Here is a 26,453-nt window from a genome sequence, read left to right on the forward strand (position 1 = left end):
TTTATATTTATTTTCATTTTATTTAAAAAAATGTTATTTATGTATGTTACACTCATTAATAAATAAAAAATGTACAATAACATGAAGCATCTTGAGAAAAATATGTACAAAATGAGAAAGATGACAGTCCATGAATTTAATGAGTTTGTAGAATGATGTTGTAAATGGAAATCTAATTTGTTTGCTGACAAAATACAGCCCCATGGGGATTCTTCACTGAGAGTTATTTAGGAATTATGTATATATAAGAATAATGGCAGTGGTGATAATGATGCAGTGTATCAGTACATATCTTCTTCAGTTAAATGTCTCTTTCACTTTCTCATAAGCAGATTTTGCTGTGTCTTTTACTGAATTCAAAGCTTCCTTTCCTTTCTCCTTAACACTTGTATATATTGATCCTGCTTTATTGCTAAGTTTTCCCCAGAAGGAAGGCGCTTCAGTCACAGGATCAGATACAGAGTCTGATTCAGTTTCACTGATCTCACTGGCTCTACCACTTCCAAGTTTTGAATCACTGTTCGCTTCTGACTGGTGTGTGGTTTCGAACTCTGACAGCCTTCCATTTACTTGTTGGTCCTGATTGGATTCATGCACATAACTATTTCTCTGAACTGATTGTTGCTGTATTCTTGAGTGTTGTTGGCTTCTTTTGTGCCCCTGATGCAGATCGTCTTCAGTGTGCTGCTGATGGACCTGCTGAAGATTATTTGTGAATCCTTGATGTTGCAGCCCATCTTCTTCTTGGATTTTTTGCAGATTATTTAGTTGTTGTAGCTGTTGCACATCATCTATTTGTGAAACCTGTTGTCCATGTTGATCATCATCATTGAATCTCTGCTGTTGTGCCTGTTGTTCCAATCCAGCAATATAATCCTCCTGGTTAGTTTGTTGAAACTGTTGTAGCTGATCCAAGTCATCTGACTGTTGCACTAGTTGCAGATGCTCATCATTGTGAGTGAATCTATGTTGTTGTGAGTGTTGTTCTGTCTGTGGTAGGTACTCTTGTTGACTTGTTTGTTGGATTTGTTCTAGCTCTTGCAAGTTACCTGTTTGTAGCCCCTGTTGCACTTGCTGACTGTCATCAGGAAATCTCTGTTGTCCTGATTGCTGTTCCAGTCGAGGAAGATAATCCTGCTGGCTAGTTTGATGAAACTGTTGTAGCTGATCCAAATCATCTGACTGTTGCCCTAGTTGCAAATGCTGATCATCGTTACTGAATCTTTGTTGTTGTGACTGTTGTTCTGTCTGTGGTAGGTGCTCTTGTTGACTTGTTTGTTGGATTTGTTCTAGCTCTTGCAAGTTACCTGTTTGTAGCCCCTGTTGCACTTGCTGACTGTCATCAGGAAATCTCTGACGTCCTGATTGTTGTTCCAGTCGAGGAAGATAATCCTGCTGGCTAGTTTGATGAAACTGTTGTAGCTGATCCAAGTCATCTGACTGCTGCACTAGTTGCAAATGCTGATCATCGTTTGTGAATCTTTGTTGTTGTGACTGTTGTTCTGTCTGTGGTAGGTACTCTTGTTGACTTGTTTGTTGGATTTGTTCTAGCTCTTGCAAATTACCTGTTTGTGGCCCCTGTTGCAGTTGCTGACTGTCATCAGTAAATCTCTGTTGTCCTGATTGTTGTTCCAGTCGAGGAAGATAATCCTGCTGGCTAGTTTGATGAAACTGTTGTAGCTGATCCAAATCATCTGACTGTTGCCCTAGTTGCAAATGCTGATCATCGTTAGTGAATCTTTGTTGTTCTGACTGTTGCTCTGTCTGTGGTAGGTACTCCTGTTGACTTGTTTGTTGGATTTGTTCTAGCTCTTGCAAGTTACCTGTTTGTAGCCCCTGTTGCACTTGCTGACTGTCATCAGGAAATCTCTGTCGCCCTGATTGCTGTTCCAGTCGAGGAAGATAATCCTGCTGGCTAGTTTGATGAAACTGTTGTAGCTGATCCAAATCATCTGACTGTTGCCCTAGTTGCAAATGCTGATCATCGTTAGTGAATCTTTGTTGTTGTGACTGTTGTTCTGTCTGTGGTAGGTACTCTTGTTGACTTGTTTGTTGGATTTGTTCTAGCTCTTGCAAGTTACCTGTTTGTAGCCCCTGTTGCACTTGCTGACTGTCATCAGGAAATCTCTGACGTCCTGATTGTTGTTCCAGTCGAGGAAGATAATCCTGCTGGCTAGTTTGATGAAACTGTTGTAGCTGATCCAAGTCATCTGACTGCTGCACTAGTTGCAAATGCTGATCGTCGTTAGTGAATCTTTGTTGTTGTGACTGTTGTTCTGTCTGTGGTAGGTACTCTTGTTGAGTTGTTTGTTGGATTTGTTCTAGCTCTTGCAAGTTACCTGTTTGTAGCCCCTGTTGCACTTGCTGACTGTCATCAGGAAATCTCTGTCGCCCTGATTGTTGTTCCAGTCGAGGAAGATTATCCTGCTGGCTAGTTTGATGAAACTGTTGTAGCTGATCCAAGTCATCTGACTGTTGCACTAGTTGCAAATGCTGATCATCGTTAGTGAATCTTTGTTGTTGTGACTGTTGTTCTGTCTGTGGTAGGTACTCTTGTTGAGTTGTTTGTTGGATTTGTTCTAGCTCTTGCAAGTTACCTGTTTGTAGCCCCTGTTGCACTTGCTGACTGTCATCAGCAAATCTCTGTTGTCCTGATTGTTGTTCCAGTCGAGGAAGATAATCCTGCTGGCTAGTCTGATGAACCTGTTGCAGCTGATCCAAGTCATCTGACTGTTGCACTAGTTGCAAATGCTGATCATCATTAGTGAATCTTTGTTGTTGTGACTGTTGTTCTGTCTGTGGTAGGTACTCTTGTTGACTTGTTTGCTGGATTTGTTCTAGCTCTTGCAAGTTACCTGTTTGTAGCCCCTGTTGCACTTGCTGACTGTCATCAGGAAATCTCTGTCGCCCTGATTGTTGTTCCAGTCTAGGAAGATAACCTTGCTGGCTAGTCTGATGAAATTGTTGTAGCTGGTCCAAGTCATCTGATTGTTGCACCAGTTGCAAATGCTGATCATCGTTAGTTAATCTTTGTTGTTGTGACTGTTGCTCTGTCTGTGGTAGGTACTCCTGTTGAGTTGTTTGTTGGATTTGTTCTAGCTCTTGCAAGTTACCTGTTTGTAGCCCCTGTTGCACTTGCTGATTATCATCAGTAAATCTCTGACGTCCTGATTGTTGTTCCAGTCGAGGAAGATAATCCTGCTGGCTAGTTTGATGAAACTGTTGTAGCTGATCCAAGTCATCTGACTGTTGCACTAGTTGCAAATGCTGATCATCATTAGTGAATCTTTGTTGTTGTGACTGTTGTTCTGTCTGTGGTAGGTACTCTTGTTGACTTGTTTGTTGGATTTGTTCTAGCTCTTGCAAGTTACCTGCTTGTAGCCCCTGTTGCACTTGCTGACTGTCATCAGGAAATCTCTGACGTCCTGATTGTTGTTCCAGTTGAGGAAGATAATCCTGCTGGCTAGTTTGATGAAACTGTTGTAGCTGATCCAAGTCATCTGACTGTTGCACTAGTTGCAAATGCTGATCATCGTTAGTGAATCTTTGTTGTTGTGACTGTTGTTCTGTCTGTGGTAGGTATTCTTGTTGACTTGTTGATTGAATTTGTTCTAGCTCTTGCAAGTTACCTGTTTGTGGCCCCTGTTGCACTTGCTGACTGTCATCAGGAAATCTCTGACGTCCTGATTGTTGTTCCAGTCGAGGAAGATAATCCTGCTGGCTAGTTTGTTGGAACTGCTGTTGTTGATCCAAATCCTCTGCCTGTTGCACTAATTGTGGATATTGATCACTGTCAGTAAATCTTTGGCTTTGCACCTCTTGTTCTATATTAGGCAGATACTCTTGTTGATTTGTCTGCTGGATCTGTTGTAACTCATTTATTTGTGGTACCTGTTGCAGTTGCTGATCATCGTCTGTAAACCTTTGTTGTTCTAGTTGAGCGGGATAACCCTGCTGGCTAGTTTGTTGATAGTGTTGTTCGTCCTGATCACCATTGGTGGATCTTTGTTCATGTGTTTGTTGAGCTTCATTGTTTAAACGGTGGAGTTCCTGTGTTTCCTGAATAATATCACCACGGCGATGATTCTGGTACTCTTCGTGAAACTGTTTGGAGATTTTTCCATAGTATTGTTCACAGATGAGTAAATTTTTACTAATTTGCTGTTGTGTTTGATCAAAGTTGTATTGCTGGCTATTCTGCTGCCAGAATAAGTCATCTTCTTGGTTGCCATTATGGGATGCTTGCAGTGCTGCCATCTTCTGGTAAGTTTTGATGCATGTAGTCCTATCTGGCACTGTTCTGTAAGGTGCTGCTCCTGCAGCTGCTACCAATAGCAGCAGTGTGTAGATAATATGCAGCTCCATCTGAAAGAATAAAACATAATGATTTTTTTTTTATTTCTAACATATTACCCTATAATAATCCTTTCAGAAGTGTTAGATTTTAAAGTTTGTATGATATGGTATCCAAAAGTTCCTGCAATTTGAATGTTGTACAAAAATGGCTACGATTTCATTGGAATACCACTTGGTGTCTCCCTATACATTATGCTCATATCAGTGTCAGAAATGTCTTTGAGCTGAGTGGTTTGGTTAGTTGTTGGTGAGCATATTTCCACTGTCATGTTTTCATGAGTTTTCAGTTTTGTGATAGCTGACTTGAAAGAACAGCACATCTGTATGAAGTTTTGTTAGAACTTGTGAAAACTACGCCGCTCTGAGCCAAGTTGGGTGGGTTGCGTCACAAACTCGCTAGGCGCTCAGCAAGCAGTGCGGCACTATGTTTTTGAATTTTTTTCCAACTGTTGCATCCTTGAGCTCCCGTTCACCAGATGCACGTCTACAGGTTACTGAGATCAAGGATCACAGTTTATTAATAGTTATAGTACAGAGTAATATCTCCAGTTAGAGTTACATTTTCTGCAAGTACACCAAGTCCTTTTATCCCTACATGTATTTTCTCATCAAGAGTAACCATTGCGCCCCCCCCCCCCCCCCCCCCCCCCCCCGCCCACCACCAGACACACATGTGCGCTCGCACAAGTATATATATGTTTGTGTTTATGTGTCTGGGTCTGAAATGTTACTTCTGGCTGTGCAATGTTACTCCTGTTTTTTCGAGCTTTTTTGGCCAAAACGAAAGAAGAATCTTCTATTGTAACAAATGCTGTTTAGTTTCTGGGTCTTAGGTGTAATCCCAACGTTTATCACCAGTGGAAACCTTTGAAGGAAAGTTTGGACTGTCTTGAAGCTTCACATTTTCAATTCGTCTGGCAGGATATGTTCACACTGTCATATGTTGTTCACAAAGAATTGCACAGGTCTTGGATGGTCTGTGTATAGTTTTCCAGAATCAGAAACCTCATTTTCTACATATTTTCTAATGTGATGTCAGTTGATAGTCATCTAGAGTGATCATCATTATCACTCGATGTTTGCTCATTTTTGAAATTGTTATGCTAGTCATAAGTCTGCGTCTGACCTAAAGCATTATCTCCAAAAGTATGTTTCAACATTTGGTTTATATATATATATATGTTGGACATGAGGAGGAAATGCCCACAGAAGTGATATACCAACATCTGTGTGCTCCACCGTGACAATAGATGACTACAGTCAGCCTTAATTATTCAGGAATGTTTGACTAAAAAGAAGAAGATAGTCGCTCCTAAGCCTTCATGCTCACCGGGCTTAGCTCTGTGTGACTTCTTCCACCTCCCAAACATGAAAATCTAATTGAAGGATGAAGATCTGATACACTGGAGAAAACTTTAGTAGAATGACAGAGGGGACTAAACATATTAATGAAGAAAGACTTCTGGGATCCATCTCAGAAGCAGCAGAGGCATTGAGATAAATATATTTGCTTCCAAGGGAACTATCTTAAAAGTAAGAAATTTTGGCAACATGTTGGAGCTTCAGCAATTTTTAAGTGTAACTCCATCTTGGGCTCAGGAGATGGAACAGCGGCCGGTTGATGAAATATGCCATTATTTTGATATTGTTTTGTTAGGCAACCAGTTTCAATACTCCAGTCATGTCATCTGCAGGCCTGTCACATGAATGACACGAGGTACCACTTGTGCATGGATAAGATGAGGCAACAATGTTCATATCTGGTTCTGCAGAGGTCTGAACTTCATGAGTATGTGTGCCCTTCACACATGTGACAGTAGCTGTCAATAGTTGTACAATGTATGTATCCAATAAATTGAACACCATCTATTACTGCATAAAAATTCTATCAAGCTGCACAGCAAACGAAAAAATAAAAATGTGTTATTTACCAAAGCAGAATCTCTACTGTGACACCGCATAATCTCTGGGAAAACTCAAGTGCAACAAAAGTTAGGACATAAAGGAATTACAGACATTGGCTGTGAGTGGGCATTAACTAAAATCATTGGGGAACGTTGATAATTTGTGTGAGGGTAGGAGTCGAACCCAGGTCTCCTGCTTTCTAAGCAAACACTCTGACCACTAAGCCATCCAGACACAGTGGTCATTCAACTGCACAGACTACCCTAGCAAAACAGTGAAAGTTGTTTCACAGCCCAAAAGAGAGTTGAGTTGCATGAGCCATGGAAAGGGCTACTCCCAGAAGCTCATCCAAACTTTTATTCAAAAAACTTCAAGTATTCACTCACATTACACAAGAAGAAACCAAAATATATAATTCCAATATTCAGATACAACACTCAAACAAACTGGAGCACTCCAAGAAGGAAATAAGCTGTACAACAAACTACTTTGTGACATCAAAATGATCAAACATATTTCAGCATATAAAACAGCTGTTCACAACTACCTACTGCAGAAGTGTTATTAGGGTGTAACTGGGTATTTGTCAGTTTCAAATCTAAATGTGTGCATTGTTGTTGTAATAAATAGTGATAGTGGAAAATTTGTATAGATTGTGTTAAATGTGAAATAATGAAACAGGTTGCAAAACTCAACGATCTGTGCACAACTATCTCCTCAGTAAATGTTCTTACAATATAAATAAATATTTGTTAGTACAAAGAAATAGAATATCATACAACACATTTTCATCATGATGTCGTATAAATTGTACATATCTTTTAATTTTCTAATTTGTGTCTTTTGCACAAAAATCTGCAGTTGTAAACTATGGTCACAAAGATACTTCAAAAACTGTAATTTTTAAAAAAAAAACTAGATTAACTGTTGTAAATTCATAAGCAGAGTATGATGATATAGTGATCATTTATATCTTTTGTGCAAAAAAGATGATGATGTAAGCTATGATCACATGATGCAGTAAGAATGGTAAACATACAACTGATTTTTTGCATTCTTATGATGAGTATCCATACCTGTATCTTTTTTAGATTTAATCACAATTTGAATCGAAAAAAATAAGTATATACATATATATCTGCTTATAGCTATTATTGAATGTTATATCCTGTATTTTGTGTTAGATATGAAATTTATAATCATCACATTAACTCATGTTGTCTCATCTCATCTTCTCATAAAACTGACTTATTCCATATCAGTTTATATCTATGTACAAAAATGAAGAGGATCAATAAAACATTGCAATACAATTTATTTTCCAAAAGCCACTCTGGTGACAAACATTTCTCCCAACAGGAGGGCAGTTTGTTGATGCTGTTACTGCAGAATGTCTGACTTTGTCAACAGAGCCACAACCTCACATCTGCTTGCACTGCTTCATCACTATCAAATCCTTGAAGGTGCTTCTTAAGTTTTGGAAACATGAAAATTGGACTGGGCCAAGTTGGACTGTATGGAGGATGGTCAATTGGCAGTGAACCCAAGGCATCAGATTGTTGCAGATGTTGCAGTGTTTGTCTGTGGTCTGGCATTACTATGCTGAAAGAGAGGGTGCTCCATGTGCAGGAAAACTCTTCAAAATCATGCTTTTGGGACCATTCATTAATTACAATAAATGTTCCTTGATTTTTTTCTTTTTTTTCAGATATCATTTTAACAAAAGATAAAATTATACAATATTTTCTTACTCTACACATTTTATAAAAACAGTCTTAATCGGTGAGGCAGTTTTGTTTTTCTAGGTATTCCCTTACTATATAGAAGCAGTGCTCGACCAAGTAATCCTTTGCAATTGATTTGAACTTGCTTAAGTCCATTATTATTTGTGTCAATTTGGGTAGTGCATTGTACAATTTGGTGCCAGGGTGGAGTATGCCTTTCTGTAATAGTTTTGTGTTTTTCTGTTGTAGATTTACATCATTTATGTGTCTTGTGTGGTAGCTATGTACAAATTCATTACTGGTGGGGCTTGGACTGCCGCTATTTAGTTTCTCTTTTATAATAATTACATTTTCAAGCATATAAATACGTGGAAGTGGTATTATTTTATTTTTCCTAAATAGTAGCTAGCATGGTGCCACACAAGTTGCAACTTGTGTCAGCAAAGCAGGAAAATTGACAAAGTAATATGCGTGACACGTAACACCTCGACCGATATTGAAAACAGAATAAAAAATTCTGAGGCACTGCTTGTCAGCATACCCTCATATACATGAGTTTGCCAAAACACTTGATTACAGCAAATGCACTGTTGTTTACCAATGACAGGAGCATTTCAATAAAATGATGCACTGATGATGACCTATCGGCAGAAAGTCTCTGAAAGAATGAATAGGTGGGAAAATGAATTACAGATAATGCTTTGCTTATAAAGGAAGAAAAAATGGTATGAATGAATTTAAGTAATATAAGAAGAAAACTTAGAGATGGCATGAGAGTTTTAGTATTGTATAAGCCCCTCCATAAAATTTGTAGGCTTAGGGTTGGTTGAACAACTGAGATAGGAACAGCATCTAGAATTTCCAAATAAAAAACTAGTTAAATGTTGTTAAGTACTAAAAAGGCTTTGGGACTTCTGCAGCACTGAATCATTGTTGTGTACCTATGATGCATTTATGAACAGCTTACCTAGATGTGGTGTGATATTCTGGGCAAACACGAGTATGACAAAACATACTTCCAAACTTCAAAAAAGTGCTATTAGAATTATGGCAGGAGTTCCCCACAGAGAGCCATGAAGGGAAATCTTTAAAGAATTTGAAATAATGACACTTCATGGTTTATACATTTCTAAATGTGTTTGTGTTCTGAAATCTCTCAGGAATTTTCGACATTGAACAGTCAGGCTCATAGCTACGGCACAAGAAAGAGAGATGATTTTGACTGACACACACACACACACACACACACACACACACACACACACACACACACACACACTCACTCACTCACTCACTCACACACACACACACACACACACACACACACACACACACACACAAAGCCCTTTACCAAAACAGTTTACCTTAAATACCCAAGATACTTTTTAGTGTTTTGCAGTTACAATAAAGGTATGTGTGTGTGGGGGGGGGGGGGGCGCATGCTGCAAATTTTGAGCTGCCATTCACCTCAATGATGATGTTTGTGGAGACAACCAGTGACCTAATGCACCAAAAATGTGATTCACCCACTGAGCCGACATCTTTCCATTGATCGACAGTAGAATCCCGATGGTCCCGTGCCCACTACAATCATAACTGATGATGTCTTGGGATAAAATGTAAACACATAGGGGTGGTCTGCTGTGGAGCTCCATGTTCAACAATTTACAGTGAATGGTGTGCTCTAAAATACTTGTGCATGCACCACAATTGTGCTCTTTCAGCAGAAATGCCACAAATCACCATTTATCCTACTTTATAGAGCAGACAAATCTCCGAACACCATGTTCTGTGAAGAGTCATGTATGTTCAACTACTGGTAATCTCACTGTCCTTTTGCCTCTTTCCATAGAAGCTAACAGCAGTAGCACACAAACATCTGACAAGCTTCACAGTTTTCAAGGTACTCATTCACAGGCTGTGCGTAATAATAATCTGCTCTGTGTCAAAGCTGCATATCTCAATGGATTTCTCCATTTGCAGTGTGTATCTTCCCTAGGGTGATCCCCCATCCATATCTGCTCCTGTTATATACTTTTGTTACTATGTCACATGCCTGCAATGCCACCCGATGGCATCCAACTTCATGGTAGCCAGTGGTCATAATGTTTTGGCTAATCAGTGTTTTGTACACATGATGGAGATGTACTGAGATGTATTTGCATATGATATAATTGTAGCAACTTACGTTTGCCAAAACTGGTCAACAAATCTTTAATGATAATGAACCATCTTGGCTGTTGAAGTTTATACTTCTGTATTACACATTACTCTAGATTGCCCCCACACTTGAACAATGTTGAACATACATAATTAATCAACCACTCAATGAAACACATGATGAGCAGTAATATATTTGTTTGGGTTTATTTTATGTACATATTACAACAACAAAACTGCAGATGTATGCCAAAGCACCAGAGAAGATGCACCTGAGAACTCTAGGAGAAAACATCTGGTAGTTGTAGATTTAGATTTTCTTAGTCTATTCTGGCCTTCACAGTCCATGCAGCAGATATATATAGAGGGTTGTGGATGATTGGCAAAGAGATTATTCTAAGGATACCACCTTGAGTGAAACACTGTTTTGTCTCATTCAACTTTTAGCCATGTATGTTTTGCTGTAGTTGCACCATTAGCAGTGAGTTCATTACATTTATTGCAGATGATAAGTTACATAAAAAGGGCCCATACAGTCACATACGGGTATGGTTATAGTCATCAAAATTCATGGATAATTTGTATAAAATATGCTCTTTTGCTCTACATGAAGCTGTTTGCATGGATTTCAGTCTTGACTGAACCCCTGCTAGGTGAATTTTCCTCTACAGTATAAAAACTCTATACATACAACCACACTAGCAGCTAAGATACCTGCTTGGTAAACTATTTATAAGGGAACTTCTTCAGCTCAAATGGTTAAAAGTGGATAAAAATTATTTTAAAATACGGAGACAGATCTGATGTACCACTCATTAATGTCATTGATCTGTAAAACACTGCATTTGTGTACCATCATTGTCTGAAAGTTTACAAATCTTTACAGAGTTCAGAAGCTCAGTTGACTGTACCATACAGTAGGGTGTTATGACCAGAGATCCACAAGAGCCCTGAATTAGATGTTATTTAGCAAAAAGTTAAACATATGATGCCTGTAAGGTTACATAGCTACCAATAGCAGTCATTGTGTCATTTCTTATTCATCACAAGTGCAAATGTGGATTTTTTGGTGATTAAAACACAGCTGAATGAAACAGCATGTACACATGACAAGGGCAACATGTGACAGTGCTGCATCATTTCCAGCGTATTCATGCTGCAGTAGTTCAGTACCAAAAATGAAAATGAGATTGTGAAGTCAAGATGAAACAAAGAACAACCACATCTAAACCTACCAGCCGTCTTCTTCTAGAATTATCAGATGCATCTTCTCAGGTGCTTTGGCTGATATTTGCAATTTTGCTTTCCAGATATTTATCACAATCTGTTCCATACTCCTGTGTTTTATTCACCTAATTGAAAGTCCACATTTGCATTTAAATGACAAATAAGGGAAGAATGTATAACAACTCAGCACCTGGGAAATTGTGTGAATACTGCATGTGTTCAAATGTGAGTGAAATCTTATGGGACTTAACTGCTAAAGGCATCAGTCCCTAAGCTTACACTACTTAACCTAAATTATCCTAAGGACGGACACACACACCCATGCCCGAGGGAGGACTCGAACCTCCGCTGGGACCAGCCGCTCAGGCCACGACTGCAGTGCTTTAGACCGCTCAGCTAATCCCGCATGGCTACTGTACGTGTTAACATACACTAACAAGCTAAAACTTTATGGCTACCTGCTTAATAGCATATTGGGCCATTTTTGTAATGCAATATAGACTATCACCAATTCTGCATATCATCAAATCTGCAGTTCATTGGTATATTTGTGGAGCTATGTGGAACAAGGTGTCAATGCACACTAATATAAGTCCTGCAAATAAATGGCCACTGCTTTCTGTATGTGGTGATGGTGTTCAATAGCAACTCAGATGGGAACTGTCGGATTTACCTCAGGCGAATTTGGTGGCCAAGACATTAACTTGGTTTCACTAGCATTCTCCTCGGACCACTGTAGCATCATTTTGTCTTCAAGACATGGATAATTATACTACTGGAAGATGGCAGCATTGTCAGGGAAGACTTCGAGCAGGAAGTGATGCCGGTGATCCACAGCTGACATAGTGTCTTTGGTTTATACCACAGGTCCCATGCAAGCACAGGTGAATGTCTATCATAGAATAGTAGTGCTTCCACCAGCCTTGGTCCATGGTGTGTTGTAGATTTAAGTGTCCATTGGTCTGGATGACGGTGTTTGTGGATACGACCATCAACCGTTTTTTAGGAAAATGTGATTCATCTGATGAGCCGACACATTTCTAGTGGTACACAGTCCATTCTCTATAATCCCGAGCCCACTTCAATCATAATTAACGACGTCGTCGGGCCAAGGTGTGAAAATGCAGGGATCGTCTCCGCTGGAGCCCCTTGCTTGACAATGTGCACTGAATGGTGTGCTCCGAAAGACGTATGAGTCCACTGGCACTGTGTCTTTCGCCAGAGGTGCCACAGATCGCCATCTATTTTAATTTACGGAGCAGACATGCCTCCAAAGCCCACGTTCTGTGAAAAGTCGTGGATGTCCAACCACTTAGCATGTAATGGTAGTTTCACTGCCCTTCAACCATTTTCCATAGATGCTCACGACAGTAGCATGTGAACATTCGACCAGCTTCGTCGTTTTCGAGGTATTCGTTCATGGGCTCTGCGTAATAATAATCTGACCTTTGTCAAATCTATCTCAGTGGATATGACTACGAAGTCTTTCACGATGGAGTCCTTGCAGCACTTAGCCTACAGCAGCACTTAGCAGGAAGACAGGGGAGCTACTGAAGAACTCTGGCCTCCCAGAAGAACTAGTCAAGAATCTACGACCAAGAGCACCAAGGCCACACAGGTTATATGGTCTACCCAAAGTCCATAAGGATGGGGTCCCGTTGAGACCTATTGTTAGTGCTATTGGGTCTCCTACATATCAGTTGGCAAAATACTTAACCAAATTATTAGCACCGATAGTCGGCCACTGTAGCCATCATATTAATAGCTCAAAAAGGTTTGTTGACATCATAAAGCAGATGAGGATAGGTCCGAATGACATCATGATCAGCCTAGATGTGGTCTCTTTGTTTACAAAGGTACCAGTGGAAGATACGTTAAAACTGTTGGCTGCTCATTTCTCTCCTGAAATACTGAAGTTATTTCGACACACTTTGACGACCACCTATTTCTTGTATGGTGGAAAATATTATGAAATAACTGACGGAACAGCCATGGGTTCACCACTGTCACCAGCCATAGCTAACTTCTTCATGGAGGATTTCGAAGAATGAGCGTTGAACAGTGCTCCCTTACGTCCATCCTGCTTCTTCAGGTATGTTGACGATACATTTTTAATCTGGCCACATGGCAATGAGGCACTGCAGCAGTTTGTTGATCATTTGAATGGTGTACATCAGAACATACGATTTACAGTGGAGGTGGAGAAAGATGGGAAGTTACCCTTCTTAGATGTGCTGGTGGAGCGAAAATCAGATGGACGTCTCGGACATTCTGTGTACAGAAAACCGACGCATACAGATTTATATCTAAACGCGCGTAGTTTTCACCACCCAGCTCAGAAGAGAGCTATGCTGAATACCTTGGTACACAGAGCAAGGACTATTTCGGACAAGGATCATCTCGGCTCCGAGATTAACCATCTGACGACGGTATTCAGAAAAAATGGATATTTCGATCGTTATATCAGATCTACTCTGGCGGAGAAACCTAGGAAGGTCGCTGTTCGAACAGATGAAGAGGACCAATACATCGCGCGGCTACCATTTGCGGTGCAACGACCAGCAAGATCGGCAGAGTCCTGAGCCGGTAGGGAATCAGACCAGTCTTCCGGCCACCCAGGAAGATTAAGGAGATGTTGCGACCCGCGAAAGACAATCTCAGCCTCAGAGTACCGGGAATTTACAGCATTCCTTGCGAGTATGGCAAAAATTATGTGGGCCAATCTATAAGAATTGTTGCCGATCGCTGTGTGGAACATCTGCGTGGCCTGAAAAACAGGTATCTAGACAAATCAGCGGTGGTTGAGCACAGTTTGTTAAATAAACATAAGATTTTATTCGATGAAACAAGAGTACTTGCTCACGCTTCAAACTATTGGGACTCTGTCATCAGGGAAGCAGTTGAAATTAGACTCTGTGAAAATAATTTCAACAGAGACTCCGGTTATACACTCAGCAATGCATGGAAGCGCGCAATTGATAAAGAAAGAGCGCAGAGGGAGACTTCTCACATTCCTCGCAGTTATCCGCCTGTTGCAATGGATGGCGCTACAAGCAACGCTGGATAAAGCGCGCAAACCTCGGTACGCGCCGTTTTCACCGTGACGTCATCCAGCCGTCCACTGCTTATAAAAGCAGAAGCCTCACCGGTCCACGACGTCTTCAGCAAGGTCCTGGAATCTATCCTCACCCGATGCATCCACCAGCATCTCCGCCAGCACCGCCTCCTTCCCGTTACCCAGTGTGGCTTTCGGCCGTCCTTCTCTTCCGACGACCTTCTCCTTCACCTCACTCATCTCCTTTCCGAACAGCTTAATTCCCGTCGCTCCGCAATCTTCCTCTCCCTGGACCTCGAACGTACCTATGACCGCGTATGGCATTCCGGTCTCCTCTTCAAGCTCCAAACCTTCGCCCTTCCCATTAACTACGTCCGTCTGATCGGCTCCTTTCTCTCCCGCCGTCCTTCCTATGTCACCATCCATAGCACAGATTCCTACACCTTTTTCCCCTCCGCCGGTGTGCCCCAAGGCTCCGTCCTCTCCCCCCTTCTGTACCTTTTGTACACGCGGACATGCCGCCGCCGTCACCCCCCGTCCACCTTCTCCAGTTTGCCGATGACACCGCCTTCCTTGCCCTTACCCCCACCCTGCAGCGCTCCCAACACCTTCTCCAATCCCATCTTGACCGGTTCACCGCTTGGTGCGACCAGTGGTTGCTCAAGGTCAATCCCTCCAAAACCCAGGCGATCATTGTAGGCAAAACCACCCCTTCCTTCCGCCTCCTTGATTTCTACATCACCATCTATGGCCGTCCTATCGCCCTCACTCCCACCCTTAAGTACCTTGGCGTCACCCTCGACTGTCGCCTCTCCTGGACTCCCCACCTCCGGACAATCCAAGCCAAGGCACGCTCCCGACTCAGTCTCCTCAAGCTCCTCTCCGGCCGTACGTGGGGTTTGGACCCCTCCACCATCCTCCACACCTATAAATCCCTCATCCGCCCTATCCTTTGTTATGCCCATCCGGCTTGGATCTCCGCCCCCCCTACCTTTTATAAATCCCTCCAAATCCTTGAACGCCATGCTCTCCGCCTCGCCTATCGCATCCGTCTCCCCTCCCCTATGCGGATCCTGTACGATCTCATCCCCTTCCCCCACCTCCTCCTTTTCCTTGAAAGGATACGGATCCTGTACACCTCCCATAAACTCGATCCTCCTCACCCGCTCATCTCCCCGATCCTCTCTCACCCCCGCCCGCTGCCGCGCCTGTATTCCCTCTTCCCACCCGGTCTCCATCTCTCCACCCTCCTTAACCTCTCCCAAGGTGGCTTCCGCCAGCTCCCCCTCCCTGATGATGTCCTCCTCCCCTCCATCTACCCCTCCTATCAACTTTGACCCTGCCCCACCCCCCACTTCCAGTGTCCTTTCCTTTAGGCACCCTCCCTCCCTTCTCTTCCCTTCCCTTCTCTTTCCTTTTCCCCCGTCCCCTCCCTCCACCCCTCTTCCACCGGGCTTCCCCTCCCCCTTCCTCCCTCCCCCCTATCTCCCCTGCCCGTGGCGTATCTGCTCTCCCCTCTCGCTCTCCCACTCCCCTTCCTCCTCCTCCTCTCTTGGCAGGTCCCCGGACTCGCACACGCATAGTGAACATTGGCGCGCCGGAGATCGTCGCCATCAGTGTCTCGTGTGTGTGCTTCGTTTTGTGTTTCGCGTTCTTTCGCAGTTACAACTCCACTGTTCACATGTGCCATCGCCGTCCTCCGTGTTTTGTGCGCCGTGTCAACAAGTGTTAGTGTTTTTATCGTCCAGCGTGAACGGCTTCATGTTTATTGTTTTTTGTATCTCCATTTTTTGCCCGCCGTTTTTTTTGTATTATCTGTATCACCTCTATGTCATGTTATTGTTCCACTTAAGGCTGAAGAGCAGCGTAATATGCTGCTGACAGCCCGCCTGTATAGGTGATTAAAATTACAATAAAGGACAGTAGCGAGCCAGTGGGTGTGTTGGACTTTCCATCGACCTACGGACCCCCTTGAAGATGTCTCCCGCAGTCGGAGACGAAACGTTGGGAATTGATACAAAATTCATCAACCGACCACGGCATAACAGCCCGGACAATTATAATGGACATCCTCAATACTGCCTCTGTCAACTGCCTCTTTCAGGTGAGTTACGTTTTACTGGGATTACATCAGCTTACCTTGCAGTTAGGTGGCCGGCCGCAGTGGCCGAGTGGTTCAAGGCGCTTCAGTGCGGAACCGCGCGACTGCTACGGTCGCTGGTTCGAATCCTGCCTCGGGTATGGATGCGTGTGACGTACTTAGGTTAGTTAGGTTTAAGTAGTTCTAAGTTCTAGGGGACTGATGACCTCAGATGTTAAGTCCCATAGTGCTCAGAGCCATTTGAACCATTTTTTTTTTCAGCTAGGTTCATAAGCCATTGCATTGCACGTCGTTCTTGATACAAACACACTTAAGTATTTTGCCGCGCGGGCTTAGCCGAGCTGTCTAGGGTGCTGCAGTCATGGACTGTGCGGCTGGTCCATGCGGAGGTTTGATTCCTCCCTCGGGCATGGGTGTGTGTGTTTGTCTTTAGGATAATTTAGGTTAAGTAGTGTGTACGCTTAGGGAATGATGACCTTAGCAGTTAAGTCCCATAAAATTTCACACACATTTTTTTAAAAAACTTAAATTTTTTACGGTTGTTACTGTATCCGGTGATAAGCACAAATTGTGTAATAGAACATGATTTGATGTTTCAGCATATTGGTGGGCAGTACATTCAACTTATTTGTACTGAGGGTCAACTGCTTGACCCTGAACAGGTGTCGATCCTCTGAAGCCTTGCTTCAGTTCTCTGGCGTTGTCATGTTTTTGTATAAAGTAGCATCATCCTCGTACACTCCCACAGAGCTTCCAACATTATGAACCAGATAATTCAAAGCGAGAACAGTTTTAGCCCTATAGTACTCCCTTGCGGTGCGCCCGAAAGTTACTCTCACATCCGACAATTTCTCCTAGGAGTTGTGTCTGCTAGGAAAGCTTGTTCGATGTATCTTCTTCCTGTCTGGGTATTCTGGGTCAGGTTGCTCCTGCTTATTCCACGTGCATAATGAAAAGAATGTGGCGTCTGACGCCAGCTTTGCGCTATTGAGATAGTATTCTGCATACAATGGCCCACCACTCGTCGGAACGTCGGTCCTTAACGAAGAAAATGGCGCTTTGCTGCAATTTTCTTTTACTGAAAGTTGTACGAATTTTAAATGAGCTAGAAACCCATGATTTCCACATCCGATGCACCGAAGGTCTTGCATGTAATTTTCCGTCAGTGCTTCGGCCGTGGAAGGGTAATTTGTGATGGATTTATTACTAGTTATGGATACTGCGTGGGTTTCAGCTCTCGCAAAATTTGCCATAAAACTGTATTACTGTTCCTTCTCCCACGAGGAAGAAAGGGCAATTTCACAGACAGGAGTAATAAAATTTACGGCTGCAGATCAAAATAAAACGTAATGTATTTCAAGCAGTGAAGCTGAAAAGAAAAATGCAACTACATATAACTTTAATTAATGAATCATTAGCCATATACTGTAACCTGTTGTAGACTTAGGAGAGAGGAATCAGTTGTAACTACAGAGAAAAGTAAACAAATAAATTCGAATTTTTTTTCCATCTATAAACCGAGTGCCTTGAAAGTGCCTGCTAATATCTAAAATGCTGTTTTTGCGTGCCTCTTTAAACAACACAGGCCAAGGCAAAGTGGTTCCTTAACTTCCACGTAGGTTGCTTCCTTCTAGTGAGTACTCAGCCATTCACTCACTCCCCAAATTTCCTAGATACACTAGAAAATGTGCCTAAGAAGCAATATTAGAGTTTACTTGCTGGCGCAAAAAAGCACATATTAGTCATCTCCAGGGAACCTCGATAATGGCCTCAGTTTGGTGACGAACAGAGGCCATAAGTCCTTCAGGCATGTTATATCCAGCTAAAGCTACTGACTGAGGATTGCATTCCTTAGAGGTGCTAAATTCTTGAGATGTTTCATCCGCTGTTCCAAATAGTCCCATGCATTTTCTATGGGACTGAAATCCGCTGCTTTAACGGGGCAATAGACGTGCGGCCCTGCGAACAGAAGATGTAGAAAAAAAGGAGAACGCTTGATCACCGAGAATGTTGAAATGAATCCAAGTCTGTGTTGAATGTGACCTGAATGAATAGGCCCAAGTCATATCCGGAAAACATGAGAGAACTACCTCCGGCTTGATCAACTACACACCTCCACGTAGCGTCAGTGCACTCGGGTCCTTGCAGCATTTCGAAAACTACTCCAGTCAGCTACCAACCGGCATCTGCGAAGTACCCGACTCAAAATGTCGACTGCATGCGGTTGCCTTCGCGATCCTCGCTTGGAAACTGACATCACTAACGACAGTAGTTCCTGCAGGGTTAGAAATGACAAGGAGTGACGGTCCCTGTCTGTGATGCAGCATTCCCTCAAGGTGGGAGGGGGGAGGGTGGTGGGGGTCATGACAACCACAAAATTTTTTTTACTAGAAGCGTTTATATTTTTATATACAAAATGAGTTTAAAAATATTTTTTTCGAAAAATTTTATTTATTCCTCTACATTAGTGTTAACAACTTCAAAATATTCCCCATTATATATTATTCACTTCCACCAACGTTTCTTTCAATCGCCGAAAGACTTCTGGAACTCGATCTCTGGGATAGCTTTTAGCTCTCTCCGTGACGCGTTTTTAATCTCATCTGTACTCGTAATACGACGACCCTTAAAGATTTTCTTTATTGTTGCAAACAGAAAAATGTCACATGGGGCCATGCCTGGCGAGTATAGATGCTGGGGCATCATTACGGTATGGCTTCTGGCAAAAACTCACGAACAGACAACGGAGTGTGATCACATGCATTATCGTGGTGCAAAAAGCGTGATTTGTTCGTCACAAATCTGGATGTAAGAGCGTTGAACTTGAGAGGGTACTCCTTATCGATCGTTCGCGCTTGTGGCAAGAAATCGTGATGCACTACCTGTTAATATCGAAGAACACTGTCTTCATAACCTTTAGGTTTGATCGCACTCGTCGAGCTTTCTCCGTCCTTGGCGACCTAGAATGTCTTTCCACTGGGACCACTGAATCTTGGTATCGACGTTACATCCGTACATCTGCCTTTTATCAACTGTTATGAAATGTTTCACTAGTTCTGCAACATTGTTATCACATAGCGACTCCTGAGGAACTTACGTTCGCCCCTTTTTTGGTTTTTAATTTAACAATTTTGGAACAAATTTTGCTGTCACAAGTTATATCACCAAAACAAGCAGTTCAATTTGTAAAGTTATTTTCTCGGCTTCTTTACATTTCTCTGGCTCATACAGGCTCGCGTCAGTCGTGCGGGTCTATCCCTCTTGGTACGACTGCAATTAGGATTCCGATTGTTGGAGGCATACTTCAATAAAAAAAATAGATCGTCTGCGTGTTTTCGCAACAAGAAAGTAAGATATTGCGTTATTTTATATTATGTTGTTTAAATGAACAACGATTTTATTTTCTTATCGAAACAGGTGTAATAATTACAACAGAACTCCCTTTTTCTTTATTTATTTTCAAGGTATGCTGTTTATTGTCTTCAAAAAAATGTTCAAATGTGTGTGAATACCTAAGGGACCAAACTGCTTAGGTCATCGGTCCCTAGACTTATACACTACTTAAACGAACCTCTGCTAAGAACAACACACACACACCCACGCCCGAGGGAGGACTCGAACCTCCGGGGGAAGTTTATTGTGTGAGAAATAACAGCTGTTACTAGCATGCGGGTTATTATTTTTTTAAATTTTATCATTCACCTGCACAATCATGTGTGCATTAATTCTGAGCTAAGAAATGTTAGTGAAAATGCATTTTCACTTTAAAAAGTATGTACTGCAAGTACGATATTGTTGCTTTTGCTTCTCAGGTGCCAACTGGTAAAAGTGTTTTGTTCCAAAGTGAAATACTTAATATCTTGAACGAACGTCAGACGTCCGTGATTTGTCTGAAAACGACAATGCTCATGTTGATGATCCATTACTACTGCTGGTGAGTGATATAAAAGAAGAAAGTAGCCATAAAGGAAATTGTGTCGAAAGCAGTAATGAATACGAAAAGTTTCTTGCTGTGCCAAAATTTTCGTCGCTGAAACTATCCCATTGTGGGTGTTTACAACAATGTGTAATACCAGAAGAGTTTCCATGAAGTGAATTCTCAGCCTTCTAAATCGACGACAGAGCGGTGGTGTTTATGGAGACAGAAGAATTTTGACGAGAAGAGTTTGCTCTCCGCAGATGCTTCCAATACTGAGGTGAAGTACATGTTAATTTATTCTACGATTTTTAAAATATTTTTGCGTCAATCACATATTGGGAATATCGTACATTTCTTTCAGGTTCCAGTGATATAGAAAAACACTATGTATTACTGTTTCTCATTATTTCTCTGAAGATTTCGTTACTTTTGCATCAGAGCTGACAAACATGTATTCAATAGAAAAAATGGTAAATCGTTACTTACGAACCATGTTGAACTCAAGCATTTCTTTGGTTTAGATTTAATAATGAACATGGTCCGAGAATCACTCCTGCCCGTTTCCGTACAATGGAAAGACAGAAATCGGGTTCTAATGGTATGGCTATGTTCTGAAATTCACACAGAACACAAAGACGGAATGCTGGACCGAAAAGGAAGAAAATCTATATTTAGCTAGCAAGTCCTTCTGCTTACGCACATATAATCTGTCAGCGGGCGGGGTGATCATCTGTCATGAACAAATGGAGTGTTACCTTACTTGATTTAGGACAAGGAAATGGATTTTGAAGGTCACTCTCCATTTTCTCGACTTAGCTGCAGTGAGCAGCTGGATGGAATACAGAATAGCCACGAAACGAAATAATGCTGAACAGAAAGGTTTAAGGACCTGATGAAATTTCGACTGGAAATGGCAACTCTCACGAGTAAATGACCTGAGGTACACGAACCAGAGGATGGAACTGAGCCTGAGGGATGTAAACTGCAATCCTGCTGCCCATACTTCTTGCGACGACAAGGGGTTCGACGGTTATGATCATCTCCCATTCGTTGACGATCAAACTTCTCCGCGTACGTGTAGATTAACTCGATGTAATAGCCGAACGGAAATTCATACCGAAAAACGGCATGTATATTTATGTCTTTTGAGGCACAACAGCTATTTCAAGCAGTTTCACACACAGAGGTAACAGGCTCATGGTCTGTTGGATTATTGTTAGTGATTTTTCAGTGGTTGTTTTCCAATGTTTTAAGTAACTCTTTAAATTTATATTCTAGTTTACGTCTGAATGAATAAAAATGTTTAATATAGTTTCACACACATAAGTAATGATATCTTTGTCTGCTTCACTATTACTGATAATTTCTCAGCGATTGCTGACCTATGACTTTCATTAATTATTTTAATTTATATTCTATTCTATGTTTAAATGATAATGAAGTATATAATTGTATGAGGACGTGATAAATATGGATCTGATCTTTCAATCACAGTCCTACGTACTTGACAAGCATACAGCATGTGTTTTATAAATAAACCATAACCCGCAACAGCGTGTGAGTCCATTTCTCATAACCTTAACTGAAAAAGATTTTTTTGTAATTATCCTGGCCTAACTGTACTCTGTAAGTCAAATTAAAACAAAAAATCAGGGCTGAACGGGGTCTACCAGCATCATCTGCAACTTCTCTGGCTGTGATTCGCCAATTGTTCGTAATCATTTCTTTCACTTTTCCACGATTTCATAGTTGACCGATGTCCTGGGAAGTCCAGGGCTCTCGTCATGTTCGACGTCTTCACGGCCATCTTCGAAACGCTTATACCTCTCGTAAACACTTGTTTTACTCGTAAAACACTCATCAGAAGCAATATTTAACCTTTCTAAAACTTCTCTGTTGATCCAGTGTGGATACGGGACAGCGGCTGGTCAAATATTTACCAAGTAAAATCGCCAAACAGCCGTGCGTTTTGACAAGTTATTTTATTGAGACAACCAGTTTCGGGATCTCAATAATGCCATCTTCAGGCCCCACATGCATGTCATATATAGACAATCAGGTACTTGCATACTGGAGACATCACTATCTGGATACCGTGAATTCGTTATTCGAGTGTTTTCTTCGAAGGTTTGATAATGACTCATTGTTGTTGTCAAGTTAAGAGGGGGCGAAGTCAGCGGTAAAAACACAGTGACCTGTGATACCCTCCAGAACCGAACCCTGGATCCATCACTGTTTTTAAGCCTTTGGGACCACTAATATAGCCAGTCCGAACTTACAGTACTGCCTATCCTTTGAAGACATCTATCTATCGATTCTACAACTCACAAGGAATTAAAAAAATTCAGTGACACAGTTCATAGCACATAAACAAATACTGTGGCCTCTTAATTAACCAACGATCATTTCTTGTGGACACCTTGGACAGTCCGCGTTGATGTGCCAACAGATCGGCCAGTTTCATTAATGACATGGTAGTGCGTACATCCAGCCACGATAGGAATACGAAATAGCGTGCATGTCTGAAGGAAAGTTTCATCGTACTTCTTAATAACACAGACGCTGCTACTCGTATTTATTCGCCAGTACCAGGCCCTCGATTCTCAATAAATTTGTCATTCCTAGAGGGGAATATACGTAACGTACCAGTGCAGATTGTGACACATGGACGACGACATGGAAGTTTAGGTCTGGCCATGATTCGTGCACGGATATCCGAAGCAGTTAAGGCGACCGCTCGCTTAAAGCGGGAAATTCGGGTTGGAAAAATTTTCATTGTCGTCATCCCAATATACAGCCGATGGTGGTTGATAACCGCAATTGCGAATACATCTCCCGTACAACGACGATCGCTCCAGTTGCTGCACCTATTCCATAGAGGCGAGTGGCACATCCACTGTACTGGAGTGTCCTGACTGAGGCTCGCTGCACTGGGGGTGACCAATGGTTTGTCCTGTGAGCTTCGCTCCTAGCTCACTTTTTCTCGACGATTAAACCGTCTCCAAAATTGTATCACTATTTAACTCGCGTATGACGTTATAACTACCTGCATCATTTTGCTCTCTTTGTGTGTGTACAAATACGCAGATTCACAGTCTAAAAAATCTGTGTTTTAGCTCTGCTTATAACTTTTATTGCCATTAAAATTCCAATTTCGATCAATAAAAGGCTGAGTGATGGTTACGGCAACTAGGTTTAGTTAGTTGGTTAATTCCACGTTCCAAAGATCATCCCTAATCTTACTTCCTACCCTTCTCCATACGAGTATATGCTGGTCATTTAATATTACGAAATAGATCAGTGGCTTCAGCTGAATAGAAATGAACTTGTAGCTCGTTGACAGTACCCTTTATTAGAAAGACATACTTAAATGTAAGAAAAAATAAACTTCTTTGTCTTCTGTATTACACGAGCAAATCGTTTTTAAGTAAAAAATCGTTTATAGAAGAAGAAACAATATTAAATTTAAAATTAGCTTCTCTGCCCGTTGGGAATTTTATATTATTAAAATTTATATTATATTATTAAATAAATTGTAGCTCGTTGACAGTACCCTTTATTAGAAAGACATACATAAGTGTAAGAAAAAATAAACTTCTTTGTCTTCTGTATTACACGAGCAAATAGTTTTTAATTAAAAAATCGTTTATAGAAGAAGAAACAATATTAAATTTAAAATTAGCTTCTCTGCCCGTTGGGAATTTTATATTATTAAATAAATGATAGCAAAAACTTTAATAATGAGTGAGGGGGGTGGGGGTGGGGGTGGAGATTTCTGTCTCCCAGTATTGCAACTCTGGGTTACGATTTTCGCTTATAATGTTGCACCATGCGTGAACGGCCTCGCAGCGCTTTCGACATTATACATCAAGCAATTTATATGTGGAACAGCAACAGACCTATAATACTCTCTTGCGGTGCTCCAGAACTTACTTTCACAGCCGACGATTTACACCGGCATCCAAACAGAGCGCGCTGAGTTCCGCAAGATCGCTGTTTGCGAAGTCTGTGTTAAGTCGTACAGGGGAATTTTCGCTGTGCAAAAGTGTCATAATACGCATGTATAAGACGTGTTCCATAATTGCTGGGACATAGGCCTACGGTAGATGCGGGCCTCTATCCGACGGCCCTTCGTGGAAATGCGGATGTTCTGCGCAGGGGGTATCACAAATAGTTTTACAAACTTCAGAAGCGGATTGCTCACACCAGGAACAGGAATTAAGGCGGGAAATCCAAACCTATGTCCGAAATCCTTCGTTTTTCAGTTGTTAATGAAAGAAAAGGCACGACAAACAGAGGTAAAGTTTGGTTGACTCAGCTGCCAATTGTGTGGAAACGCGTTTTGACACAGCCATGCTGCTCTGAGTCCATTAAAATTCTCGTGGCCGTTAATAAAAATCTTATCTGTCTGCTAACGAAACGAAAATCCTGCCATTGTTCAGCGTTGTATTTACAACTAGCCATTTTTTGAAGTGAGAAAGAAGCCTCCAAAGTTTTTGAAAATATATTTAATGCACCCCATGCAACCCAATAATTCATTTGTGTAAAGTTTTAGAAGTGGCATGGATGAGAATGAGTCCGCTAACAGCCTGTGTTTCCACACTGAATCTAACGTGACCCAAGTTCTGCCAGTACTCAGAACGTAGTGCAACAGCGATGTAAATGCAAATGTATCTCTAAGAGCGATAAATCACACTTTCTTCGCATGTTACATGCTGATACATTAAGTTTGAACGTGATAATAAAGTGTTTAAATAAAAATATAACGGGCAGTCAGATGAAAACGAGACAGATGGAAAACAAGAAAGTAAACTGTTTGTTATTTGAAAAGTAATCGCCATAAATGCTATTACCTTTATCCCACTGTAAGACAAGACGGTTAATGCCCACATAGAAAAACGTTTGCGGTTGCCTACGGAACCACGATTGTACCTATGTGCATCTCTTCGACCGAAGCAGATCGACTGCCACGATGTCTTTCTTCAGAGCTCCAAAATTATGAAAATCGCGTGGGGAGATGTCGGGATTGTATGAAGGATGTGTAAGCGCTTCCCAGCGAAACTTCTACAGTGTAGTCCAATGAACTTGCCGGAAAAATACCCACCCACATGTTGCCAAAGTTGCACACATGGATACAATCGTGGTTCCGTAGGCAACCGCAAACGTTTTTCTATGAAAGCATTAACCGTCTGTCTCACAGTGGGATAAATGTAATAGCATTTATGGCTATCCTTTTCAAATAACAAACAATTTACTTCCTTTTTTTTCATCTGTCTCGTTTTCATTTGGCTGCCTGTTATAGTTTTGATAAAAACGTTAAACGAACAAAGACAGTCTCTGGTGACTACACCCGCTCCAAAACATTGGAGGAGGGGGGTTCAGTTCACCGTCCCGTCATCCAGATATAATTTATCCAACAGCGGATTGCTTGATACTCTGCAGTACCGTTGCTTGCAGAATGTAAATGAATATGCAGATGTTTAACGCCATATTCTTCACGCGGAACAAGCACAGAGGTGTTTAATCAATCATTCTTCCCGCTCTCCGTACGCGAATGAAACGAAAAGAAGCCATAAGAAGTGGTTCTGTGGGAAGCACGCTCTATCATGCATTTTACAGTGATTTTAAGAGTAAAGAAGTAGATACAGATTTAGAAATTGTACTGGCCTCTGGACAGGAATCTAGCAGCTGTTTTATACAGAAAATCAACCCATAAGATGCCGACAAGTCCGAAGACAATTATCGATTCAGTGTCTCCAGCAGAACCTCAGTACCCATCCACAAAGCACACGAGAAGCTCTCTCAGAGCTACCCCTCTATCGATCGCCTACTGTCGGAGCACCAATACTACTTCTCAACAAAACAGAGGTGACCGTAACTCACCATTTGAGTCTGGAGATGTTCGGCGGCTGCTAATCACTTGCAGACTTGTCCGCTGGTGGCTCAGCGTCTTCTTTTATCCGACGCTTTGGTACTTCCCTCTGATAACTCCGGACTGACCTTCGT

General features: G+C 41.7%; 1 protein-coding gene across 1 annotated transcript; it reads right to left on the bottom strand.

Moving 5' to 3' along the window:
* On the bottom strand, positions 1-26,453 carry LOC124554794 (putative uncharacterized protein DDB_G0271606). The gene is made up of 2 exons (XM_047128446.1): positions 26,331-26,453; positions 1-4,365 (listed from the first exon to the last, which is right to left on the bottom strand). Exons 1-2 carry the CDS (start codon positions 26,331-26,333, stop codon positions 298-300), a joined length of 4,071 nt encoding a protein of 1,356 aa, XP_046984402.1. The 5' UTR covers positions 26,334-26,453; the 3' UTR covers positions 1-297.

This window comes from Schistocerca americana, chromosome X (assembly GCF_021461395.2).
Source record: "Schistocerca americana isolate TAMUIC-IGC-003095 chromosome X, iqSchAmer2.1, whole genome shotgun sequence".
Lineage (NCBI taxonomy): Eukaryota > Metazoa > Arthropoda > Insecta > Orthoptera > Acrididae > Schistocerca > Schistocerca americana.